The 12,827-nt window shown below is 34.8% G+C and overlaps 1 protein-coding gene across 2 annotated transcripts in view; it reads right to left on the bottom strand.

Moving 5' to 3' along the window:
* The window catches only part of C6H12orf4 (chromosome 6 C12orf4 homolog), a 40,619-nt gene that overhangs the window by 14,469 nt on the left and 13,323 nt on the right, over positions 1-12,827 (bottom strand). The window contains exons 4-9 of one of the 2 annotated variants that reach the window (XM_032349068.1): positions 12,596-12,777; positions 8,192-8,291; positions 7,971-8,092; positions 3,190-3,296; positions 1,347-1,544; positions 395-523 (exon numbers count right to left, since the gene is read on the bottom strand). In XM_032349068.1, coding sequence (XP_032204959.1) covers positions 395-523; positions 1,347-1,544; positions 3,190-3,296; positions 7,971-8,092; positions 8,192-8,291; positions 12,596-12,777 — 838 coding nt within the window. The remainder of the gene's footprint in view (positions 1-394; positions 524-1,346; positions 1,545-3,189; positions 3,297-7,970; positions 8,093-8,191; positions 8,292-12,595; positions 12,778-12,827) is intronic. The other variant, XM_032349069.1, reaches the window with a different exon arrangement.

Genomic DNA, 12,827 nt, shown 5'->3' with positions numbered 1-12,827 from the left:
AAGGAGAGAGGAAGAAGCAGGCTCCCCGCTGAGTGGAGAGCCCAATGTGGGGCTTGATCCCAGGACCCTGACATCATGACCTGAGCTGAAGGCAGAGGCTTAAACCCACTGAGCCACCCAGGTGCCCCCAGAATTTAAATTTAAAAACAGTTTTTGCTAAAAAAAAAAAAAATTAAAACAGTTTTTGCTAAGGTTATTGAACAAAATCATGCAAAAAGGAAATTAAGAACAGAATTCAAGCTTCTGAAGATCTTAAATTTTGTTCTTAATTTCTTTCTTCCACTTTTCCACCAATACAACTTTTGGTATTTTAATAATGGTCCATATGCTATTAGAGTGTTTAGGGACAGAATACACTTAAAGTGAACTTTTGAAAAATTTGAGTTTTACTGACCATGTGATTCTTTCAACTTACTCCTTCGTTGGGTTCTAGCATAAAGTACCACCTGCTGGACAACTTCCAGCTGCTCTTCAATTCGGGGAAAATGGAAGTCAGTGCATTCTTGGCAAACTGTGGCAAAATCTAAGGAACCCAAAACATTTATAAACTTTTACAAGTGAACAATCAAATATTTAGTATTTACTTATAAAATGACAACTGGTAGAAATAAAATATAAAATTCATAAGTATGATTTCTTACACTTGCCCTTTCAATAATTATGTCTTAAGTTAGGGAACAGTGATTTTTGTTGGAATCAGAAACCTAATCTCTCACTCAAAAGAGTAAACAATTAATAGATAAGGAAATTTTCAGATAATTTCAAACCTTCTTTAAATTACAGTTACTTTAATCATCATCCAGTCCCCCAATGCTAAAAAAACAAGACAGTTCTTAGAGTTATGATGGGAAATAAACTCTATTCAAGCTTCCTTAAAAATGTATACATTTCAATATATATATCTAAAATTTTTAAAATAATCATACAAAGTGAGTTGTACAGAGGGAATTTAGGATTTTACCTAGCACATATAAGAAATACGTTATCTAAAATCCTAGGAAGAAAGGACAAAGGGATGAACTAAAATTCACGGAGCCAGGATTTGCTTCTGAATTGAGTACGTTTATATCTAGATTATTCTTTTTGTTATGCCTTGAAGCAAGAATCTTGTAAGAGCAGTACTTAGGATATAATAGAATTTTAAGAGGGAGTAAATATCCTGAAGCAATCTACAAATGCTAAAGTATGAAAGAAATCTAAAACAGCCATGGCTGGGTATGTGTGTTGCTTGGCTACTAAAATACTAGGGCTAACTAAATTTTTTGCTTTTCTATAAATTCTTTCTTTGTAGGAATGGTATTAAAAGGGGGAAATTTAATGAAATAAATAAGGTGATGTTAACTTACCTCTCTTAATACCACTATATGAATTGATTCGATTATCTACTAGTAAAACCAGGCCACACAGAGATGTGGAATAAAGTGACAGGGCAGTCTGGAGTCGATGGAGTTTCACGCCACTTCGATGATTTCTTTTGTGCTTACAGAAGTCCAGCATATCTGCTCTCAGCAATCTCAAATTATGCATGGTCTTCAGCTGGGCTCCTGGGGGGTGGGCAACAGTCCCAGAAAGAAACTAAGACAGCTGCAAAAATCCGGTATAACAGGATGCAAATCTCTATGGCAAGAATTCAGATAAATCTGTGCTACAAATAATTAGAAATAGGCTTTGCAATTTCCCATCCTAATAACTATACAGATTTAACCTTCCTATTTAAAAAAAAATAATATATTAGCTATACCAGAAAATATTTGGCAAAACAAACTATGGAAGAAGGACATAATTTTTTTATTTTAAATTTTTTTTGTTGCCGTACAGTTCCATATTGGTTTCTGGGGTAGAAGTCAGTGACATACAATTCAGTGTAGAATTCACTTACATACAACACCCAGTGCTCATCACAACAAGTACCTTCCTTAATCCCCATCACCCATCTAGCTCATCTCCTACTCCCCTTTCTCCATCAACCTTCAGTTTGTTCTCTGTGGTTAAGATTCTTTTATGGCTTGTTTCCCTCTTCCCTTTTTTTACTCCCCCGCCCTTCCACTATATTCATCTGTTTCCCTTCCTAAAGTCGACAGTGATTGAGATCATTTAGTATTTGTCTTTCTCTGACTAACTTATTTCACTTAGCCTAATACACTCTAGCTCCTCCCATGTTGTTACAAATGGCAAGATTTCATTTTATTGATGGCTGAGTAATATTCCACTGTACATATACATACCACAACTTCTTTATCCATTTATCAGTTGACCGACATTTGGGCTCATTCCATAGTTTGGCTATTGTTGTGAAAATGCAGCTATAAACACTGGAGTGCCTATACCCTTTCAATCTGTATTTTTGTATCCTTCGGGTAAATACCCAGTAGTGTAACTGCTAGGTTGTAGGGTAGTTCTTTTTTTAACCTTTTGAGGAACCTCCAAACTCATCAGTTTTCATTCCCACCAACAGCACAAGGATTCACCTTTCTTGGCATCCTTGCCAACACCTGTTGCTTCTTGTGTTGTTAATTTTAGCCATTCTGACAGGTGGTATCTCACACCTGTGGTTTGTATTTGTATTTCCCTGATGATGAGTGAGGTTGAGCATCTTTTCATGTGTCTGTAAGCTTCTGGATGCCTTCTTTGGAAAAGTGCCTATTCATGTCTTCTGCTCATTTCTTAACTGGATTATTTGTTTTTTGGGTGTTGAGATTATAAGTTCTTTAAAGATTTTGGATACTAACCCTTTACCAAATACATTGCTTGCAAATATCTTCTCCCATTCTGAAGGCTGTCCTTTAGTTTTGTTGATCATTTCCTTTGCTGTGCAGAAAGAAGCTTTTTATCTTGATGAAGTCCCAATAGTTCATTTTCGCTTTAGATTCCCTGGCATCTGGCAACATTTCTAGTAAGAAGTTGCTACAGCTGAGGGTAAAGAGGTTGCTGCCTATGTTCTCCTCCAGGATTCTGATGGTTTCCTATCTCACATTTAGGTCTTTCATCCATTTGAATTTATTTTTGTGTATGGGTATGAGAAAGAGGTCCAGTTTCATTCTTCTGCATGTCGCTGGAAGCAGTACATAATTTGTAATTAAAAACAACATGGGTACATTGTACTCATATGCTAGGGATTTTTCTCTTACATCATAAAAAAAGCTTCCCAATTTATAATAAATTATGCCTGCAAAAAACGAATCCACTTACCTAAGTGAATGGTAAAACTTTCTTCCAATTTTCTCTGTTCCTCATAAATCCTTCCATTTGCTTCTACAGATTCTCTGAACTGACTTGGTTGAACTTTAATTTCCTCACTGAAATTAATAAAATTATTCATATACTTTTTTTGTCTATTTGTCAAAAACTTTTCATGAAGGAAAGAAAGCTTTATTATGAAATGAGATAAAATGAAAGCTGAGAGTACCACTTAATTTATTCCTAAACTACTCCTTAATCCATGGTAATAAGGAAGAATCATAAACACCAGAAGTTCTTAAAATTCCTACTTGTTCTTTGATTTCCTTACAGTAAGTAATGCATATTATTCTTTCCAGTCATTAGAATATCAACGCATGTGGCCTAAGAGAATATTAAATGAAGTAATTAACTTACTATTTTAAAATGGCACATTTAAAAAAATGTAGTATATCCTATATCAAGGCTGACTCTAGGAAAAACAAAAAAAAAATCAGTGAAGTGATAGAAATAAAAATTGAGAAGTCAAATAAAAGAAAAAAAAAAGATGAAGTTCATTTTGATGTATTCACATCTTTTTTTTTTTTTTAACGTTTTCCTTTTTTTTTTTTTTCCCTTTCAAGGACATTCTCCTCCCTTTCAAGGACTTCTCTCTTTGCTCTACTGTGATCTTGCTTATTTGCTGAAAAGGTTTCCATGGAGGCACTGTACGACTGTAAATTCAAATGTCACGGTATGCTGAAGATGATATAAGTCTCTCATAGTCATTTTGGACTACATTTTTGGGATAATTCCAAAGAGCCTCATTAGTCTCACTAACTTCATTAGTATATACAGCAAATTTAAACCTAAAAATAGATTTATATTAATAAAACACTCTCACTGTAGGATGTGAAAAGCCCCAAGAGATTGCTGCTCCCACTCTAACAACAAGAAAAAGCCAGATCATCTATAAAATCCTAACTTTTCTGAAACTTGAGGTAACATGGCAACCAAATAAATTCAATTCTAAAGTGCAACACACCCCTCCTAGGGCAGACAGGAGACACAGTTTTCATTTCTGGCAGCGCATGATAGAAATGAGTTGTAATGTAAGGAGGTAAGAAGAACTCACTAACATTTTAATGAATTCTTAAAGGCCAAGTGTGGGCTAGCATGTAAATTTGGAATAGCTATGAGCCTCAGGCACAGGGAGGTCTGCACGTACCTGCAAACTCTTCTCCATTGGTCTCCACCAGGTGTTTCCAAGAAAACACTGGAGGCAGTCCAGGAGACAAGGGAGCCTCTTTGGTGGCACAGACAGAAATGCTGAGAATGCTCCAAACTCAAGCCCTAGGTAGACAAGGCTTGCCCAAGACTGAAGCTGGGCAAAGACAAAAGAGACCTGTTCCCCACCCCCAACTATGAGTCTAGCACCAAGTCCGATTCACAAACAACAGTCTAGTCCTCAGGGGTAGAACAACAGCATAGAGAGAGACCTCATGCTGTGGCACAGGCCTGCAAAAACTACTGGAAGTTTTGGAAAGAACAGGATGACAGGGAAAAACCCTCTAGAACCCAAAGCCTCATCTTAAATACAAAGTGGCACCAGCTTACTATAGTAGAGAACATGAAGCCTGTGGTTATCACTGAAAAAACAAAAACCAAACTCAGCTCAACTACTGACTAGTGCAGCATGACCTTTACATTAATGGCCTGTTCACTTCTGGATATAAGTATTATTTACCTTAGTCTCTTCTAATACACACAGCATCCAGCATTTATCTTTTAAAAAAGAGAGAGAGAGAGAGACCCAAAAAAAGCAAGCAAAAGAAACAAATAACCCATTGTCAAGAGCAAAAGCAATCAACAGACACAAACTGAGAGATGACCCTGATACTGCGCATACAAGAAAAAGACTTTCACACAATGATGAGCAATATGCTAAAAGATCTATTGGAAAACAACACACAAGGACGCATAAGGAATTTAAGCAAAGGGAGGAAGGAAATTAAAGTACGAGAAAGAAAGACATGATATCAGATTGATGATTACAGATATCAACCCCTTTGACAGGTTCATCAGCAGACCACCAACTCATTTTATGATACCACTATTACCCTGATGTTAAAGCCAAATGAAGATATCATAAGAAAAATGAAACTAGGGGCGCCTGGCTGTCTCAGTGGGTTAAAGCCTCTGCCTTTGGCTCAGGTCACGATCTCAGGGTCCTGGGATCGAGCCCCACATCGGGCTCTCTGCTCAGCAGGGAGCCTGCTTCCTCCTCTCTCTCTCTGCCTACTTGTGATATCTGTCTGTCAAATAAATAAAATCTTAAAAAAAGAAAAACAAAACTCTACACCATCATATATGATATATATGTTTATTTTATAGTAGACATAATTACTTATATATAACGTATATGAAATAATACATCGTGATTAATGCCTATAAATCTTAACTATAATACTTCTAGAATACTGCTGAGTAATAAAAAGAAAAGAACTATTCATAAATGAAACAACATGAATAAGTCACAAAAGCATTATGATAAGGGAAAGAAGACACAAACTGCTACATAACGGTTTGATTCTATTTATAAGACATTCCAAAAGAAATCAAAACTGCAGGGACAGAAATCAGAGCAGGTTGCCAGGAGCTGGGAAAGAGAAAGGAATGAGCTATAAAGATATAAAAATGAAATGCTATATCTTGATTGCAGTGATGATTTCATGACAGTTAAGTTTATCAAAACTCATCAAAACCTAAAAGAGGTAAATTTTAATTTGCATAATTTACCCTTCAGTAGGCCTGATGTTTTTAAAAAAAGCAAAAATAATGGCTAAAAATAAAATGCCACTTTTATCAATTTCTTACAAGAGTTCTATACGGAGTTGAGTTGTAAACAAGTTTCTGCTGCCCAAGGAAACCGCTATTAAAAGAAAAGCAAAACTGACAAAGTCTTAGTAAAAACATCTTTTCATAGGAATACTTAGTTTGTAAAAGCAGCATCAGCTAGAGGCCAATATGTACACAGTGGAATTGATTCTATAGATTGAATTTCTAAAACTATAGCAGCAAAGCGAGATAATTTTTATAACAAGGGGCATTTTCAGCTTCCTGAAATCCATGACTCTCCGCATTTCTTTTTTTTTTTAATTTTTAATTTTATTTTAATTTTATTTTTTTATTTTGTTTTTTTTCAATTAGTTAACATACAGTACATCATTAGTTTTTGATGTAGTATTTAATGATTCATTAGTTGCGTATAACACTCAGTTCTCATCAGATCATGTGTCTTCCTTAATGCCCATCACCAGACTCTCCACATTTCTAACCAAAACATACAGTATATACTTCACATTCTGGCTTAATATACACATTTATTTATAGAAAGCTTCATCCATGATGTGCTCTCATATTTTTTCCTTATTCTACTCTGCCATACTCCGTTCCATTCCATTTCATTCCATTCCATTTTATTGCTATTTTTAAACATCTGACTGGAAAGTAATGAATCTAGAATGGTCCTAGCAGACTGCAACCAGCGGTTTGAGAAACACCATTATATATTATAGGATACAGATGCTCTCAACACTTCTTTCTGCCCACCTTTCCCTTTGTATTGTGTTCATTATTTTTTAAAATTTCTTGTTCATTATTTAGTTGAAATGAGGAGTAGAGTCAAATATATTAGTGTCAAGGATGTTACCCCATTTCTAATCATAAAAATTGTTCAAATATATTGGGAAAATAAGGCAATGACAGATCATAATATTTGGAGAAGAGGTGATACAGATATCAGGTAAACAGCTAAATGATAACTCATCCATCTGCCTATTTGTCTCCCCATTCTATAAATATTTATTGAGCATGTCTTATGTGCCAGTGTGAAGAGGTAGACACTTGGCAAAGATCTGGGTATAATAGAAAAAACAGACATGGTTTGTCTTCAAGGCAAGACTAGCAGGGGAGACCGACATTACACAAATAAAATGCTATTTCTAAATGTTTGGAGCAGATACCAGGCAACTGTTGGAAACAGGATTATCACATTTGTACTAAGTACATTTCCAGTTGAATATGCTTTAAGATTTGAAAGAAAGAAATTCTCAAACATATGAGTATATACCCAGGAAATAACATAAGCGCCTGTCAAGCTCTAGGGCAACATATGAATAAAATGCATTTAGGCCATCAGGTACTGTACAGGTTATGAATTACAGAAGTCCTCTATACTCCTTTTCCTTCCTTTTTTTTTTTTTATTAAGTTCAATTAGCCAACATACAGTACATCGTTAGTTTTTGATGTAGTGCTCAATGATTCATTACCTGTATATACACTCCTTTTCTACCTTGTACATGCTTCTATGACTGCAAATGTCATTCTATACAGTATTATTTTATTTATAGGTCAGTCTCTAGAATATAAGCTCCACATGTGTAGCCATCTTTGTTTTTCTGCTTAGAGAGTGCTTGGCATTTAAGATGCATTCAACCAATGCTAACTGCACTGAACTGAAGCCAATTGAAAACAAACAAGAGATTGTACTTGAGATATTTAGATATACACACCTAAGAGATTTATAGCTAAGTTCTACGGGGGTAAGTCACTATTTTAAGCCAACCAATTAACCCCCCTCCCAAACAACCCACACAATTCCAGATAATACTAAAGGTGTTAGAAGTATAAAATTATCTTAGATGGTCACTGGTAACTTAAAAATAGCTGCAACTAAAAGATTCAATTTTATAATACATACGAACTCTTCCTAACAATGAACTTTCATCTAATAAGAACAGATGGGTAATACCTGAGGGAGCTGTTGTTAGGGTTTTTTAGGTCTTGATGAAGTTTTATCACCCATTCCTGATATTCTTGCTTTTGGATGGCAGTTGATTGTTTTAATTCATTTGACCATTTATTTTCTAAGTCCTAAAAAGAGAGAGTACACCAAGTGGTCATTTTTTTTTTTATAAGCATAAGTGAAAGAAAACGTACCTGTGTATCTAAAAATCATTGTACTTTACTTACTTGCTGGGATTCAAAATGCTGAGCAGCCAGTGAATTTACATCTTGATCTGTCAGTGATTTTCCCAATTCCTGCATAACTTTTTCCATTTCAATGCCTTGTCTAAAACATAAATAAGCAGATCAGATATAGTCATGATATCTTTAAGGAGATGGCTACTCCAGATTCATTAAACAAGCTCCACGAAGTAAAAATAAATTTTTTTCTTTTATAAGAAGATGTCCAGGAAAAGCAACTGTAATACCTGGAAAGCACTCTGAAGGCCTGAAAACGGGGATGTGGGAATAATGATAATGTCATGTAACGCTTCATTTGTTCAGCTAGATCATGATCTAAATTTAACACAGAAGTGAGAGCGGTCAAAATCTAGGCAATCTTTCAATTTCCATGACTAATGCTTAAAACTAGACTCCTTTCTTATCTGCAGATTTCCTTAAAGAAGACACTCTGACTCCAGCTTTACATTTTCTATTTATATGCACAAGAGTTAAAGTGACTTCAAGCTTTGAAAGTTAGCTTATAGTTATCACTTGAAGCTATCAGTTAGGTTCTAAGAATCAAACTGGTATTAAATCACAAAGTTCTCTTTACAGAGGAATATAAAATACATTCTAAAGATATGCTTTGGCCTTACATTCTTTGTTTGTGCAGAAATTAAACATGGTTTTTCCACAGGAAAAGCTAATCACTGGTATTAGACATTCAGATACCAATTATTTGTGGGAGGGATGGGCTGTGACAAGAAGGCCCTAGGGAGCCTTCGGCAGTGCTAGAAATATTCCATTTCTTATGCTGAGTGATGATGGCTGTGCTTACTTTATAAAAACTTACTGAATTGTACACCTACAGTTTGTTGTCTTTTCGATATATTTTAATAAATAAGTTCTTTAAATTTTTCAAATTAAAAAATTATCCTCTAATATGAATGTATTTAAAAAGTTTGTCCTAAAATGTATTTCAAACAGAAGGGAAAAGAATGAAGTAAAGATATAAATGAAAAGGATTTTACTATCAGTCTAATTATATTAATTGCTCTTAAAAGAGAATTTATCCTTATAACAACTGATTAAGATACTTATACGTATGTGATAAATAAGTCATTTATATGTTATACATTTATACATTTCTGTATTTACCTCCTAGTATTAAATATTCAGTACCATTTAGTCCTCACTTAATTCTAATGAGGATGACCCCATTAACTTGCAATATCTATTGGGGGCCAGGTGCTTGCAAGTAAAATTTTTAATTAAAGAAGAAATAACGGCAACAGAGTTATAAATACAAACTTTGATATAAACAGATTAATATTTTACATTACGCATGTTCCCTCTAGTGGATAAAACGTATCATTGCCATTTTTAAGTTTTAAAGATTCAGAATCTTTAAATATCAATAAATGAGTATCTTTAAACATTTATATCTTAAATCTGGTTTGCTGACAGTAATAAATTAACAGTGAGGAAAAAAAGACTAATCAATAATTCAACAAAGTAAACTGCATGAACATTTATTTTATCCTAAATGTGTCGGAATTGCAAGAGCGAAAGATACAATACAATTGTCTCAGATTAAGATCAAAGGAAACTTTATTGTATTTCTAGTTCTGTCTAACTAGATGTTGGCTCAGCATGTCAGGTGTGACAATTCTAACAATCTGAATATTATCTTGAAGACACTTAGAAAAAACGATTGTAAAAGTCTGCTGTAACAGAACAAAACAGCAAACAATGATTATACTGTGCTAAGAAACTGTCTTTTAAAGATGCACAGTGGAATTAAAATGAAAACAGGACTAAGAAAATGTGTCACTTCTGCTTATGCATTGGGTAAATGAATTGGGTGAGCTTCCATGGCTATCAATGAATTCCAACTTGCCTTAAGTTATACTGTTCACCTTTACAACAATCACCTACCTCAAGAGGAACCTAGCTTACCTTTCCCTTTCAAGCTAACAGTTTGGGTATGTGGAGAATAAACTACAAACTGCTGTCAAAATAAATGTATTTAAATATTATGTTTACAAAGAAAAAACAAAACAAAACAAAAACCCATCAAGAGATTTGGCCAAAGGACATTTCAAAAAATAACATAAACCCAAATAAACTCCTGATAAAAAGCTATTCCATGATAGAAAGAAAAGTATGAAGTACCTGTAAATGCAGTTAATAAGTTAATGCAGCTTCCCAAAAGGTGAAGAATCATGTGGAATAGGAATCTTCTTTTGATTTAGAAAAAAAGAACAATTAAAGAATATTGATGGCCAGATGCAGGGTTTTCTGTGAGGTGTGGTGAGTAGGTGGCAAAGTGGGCACAATTCAGAGTAGCTCACCAGCTAAATGAAGGTACTAGTCGTGGCTACTAATAGGGACTCCAGACAGCCAAGCTAGGAATTTTTCAATGTATCTAAATAGGCAGAATGAGGACAATCCCAGAAAACCCGAGATTCAGGAGTAGATTCAGAATGAGCTGAAGGTTTTATTATTTAAAGCTTTGGTAGGAAAAATCAAATAAATGAAGTTCAACAGAAAGTAGTAAGTGTTAGGTCGTTATACTTCCATATATTTATATAAAGCCAACCTAAATTTCATTCTTATCCTAAAATTATATTCACAGTACTACTGGCTACATAATAAAGGACTAAAAAACAATCAAATTTTTGTCTCCCTCAGGGTCACAGCTTCAACTCTTTACCTGGTGGCAACTACCTGTACTGCAGGTGTCCCACCTAGAAAGGAATAAATTGCCTCAGGGTAGCTCACCAGCAAAGCTAAACCCATATGGAGTGACAGATGTCAAAACATCAAGTTCTTTCTGAAATGCTGTAATATTCTACTAGATAGGAAAATAAAAGAGGAATAGAATTGTTATGAAAATGTACAAATCTATGCAATACAGTGAAAATGCTGATCTGGTACGCAGAAGCATAATTCTCGGGAAAAAATTACTAAATCCATTTGCTTATAATTTTTGCATTTTAAGTTTCCCTAACTATGACAACCCTCAAGATAACAGATTATTCTCATCTTGCTGGTCCCAGCATTTTCTAATGTAAAGCAAATGAGAGCCAGGAGCAAACCGGTACATCATTTTAAATTTACTACCTTGGGACAGACTATCATGTCAGCCACAAAAAATACATGTGATTTGGTCCTAATATACTTTCACAATCAAAGAAATTTCTCATTAGCTACTCAAAACATTATCTTAATGCCATGTACCTAAAGTCTTAAATGAATATTTGCAAGGTAATAAATATTAGATTCTGCTAGATGAAAATAGATTATCTAGAAGAAGCTTATCCTGATTATCATTACATTTTATAGAATTGCTAGGAAGCAATCTGGAAAGTCATGCTTTAAAATAAATAATGCTAGCAATTTTTTACTTACTCTGGAGGAAAAAAATGAATCACAAAAGGATTGTTTGCAATACTGTACACAATGAAATAAAATATAATTAAAATATCCTGGACTAATACCAGTGCTATTTTTTCCCTCATGTAAATAAGCTTACAAAAATGAACTGAATGAGACCATGAACTTAGTAATGTAGGGTTTTAAATACGTTCTGAATGGGGAGAGAGCATGGTACAGTGGTTAAGAACTCTGGAGTGGAGCTACGACTTCAAATTCCAGCTTGTCCTTAGACAAGTTAGTTATTTGACTTATTTGACTTATTTAAGCCTCATTATCCTCATCTGCAGTAGGGTCATGGTAAGAATCAAATGAGATAGGGCATCTGTTATGGACTGCATGTTTGTGTCCCCACAAATTCGTATGTTGAAACCCAGATCCCCAGTGTGCTGATATTCAGAGGGGGGGCTTTCGGAGGTCAATGGGTATAGACAAAGTCATGAGGTTGGAGCCCTCGTGATGGAATTAGTATCTAGAGCTCTCTCTCCAGAAGGGATGCACTAGGACCACACCCTGAGGAAAGGCCAAGGGATCGCACACTGAGAAGGCACTCTGTACAAGCCAGGAGATGGGTGTTCCAAAAATCAAATCTGCCAGCACATTGATCTTGAACTACCTAGCCTTCAAAACTGGGAGAAAGAAATTTCTCTTGTTTAAGCCACCCAGTCTATGGTGTTTTGTTATAGCAGCCTGAACAGGGCTAAGACATCATCTAAAGCTCTTTGCGCAGTGCCTGGAACTTGAAATAACATATAAAGCCACCATAATTTATTCACTTGAGAAATTTCACTTGAGAAATTTCATAAGCCTATGATGACTTCCTAGTTGAAATTACAAACTGAAATACACAAGAAGATTAATTTTCAAAATTAGAGAATCTTTTTCTATTTTGTTCTTCGATTTTACAATTAAATGAAAACCAACTGTCCTGCAGCCATCATATCTGACAATATGACATTTAATCATGATAGTGCAAGAAATCTGAAATACCTCTCTCGTAATTTTTTCAGCTCCACATCTCTTTCACCAATCAGTTCTGAGATACTAACAAAGTAATTATGTTCCAAATTTAGGAGAGTTTCAGAGGCTGGAGAATGGATTAGGTCATGGTACACATCTGCAAAATCTTCATCCCAGCTGGGCTCTTCAGGCCTTGCATGCTCTAACGTGGTCTACAAGATGACATATAGAGATTATCAAATCATGACATGGCATTTTATTT

The sequence above is a fragment of the Mustela erminea genome, chromosome 6, assembly GCF_009829155.1.
Source record: "Mustela erminea isolate mMusErm1 chromosome 6, mMusErm1.Pri, whole genome shotgun sequence".
In the NCBI taxonomy this organism is placed as follows: domain Eukaryota; kingdom Metazoa; phylum Chordata; class Mammalia; order Carnivora; family Mustelidae; genus Mustela; species Mustela erminea.
The sequence above is the reverse complement of the archived record's forward strand: the minus strand, read 5'-3'. Positions and strand labels throughout refer to the sequence as shown.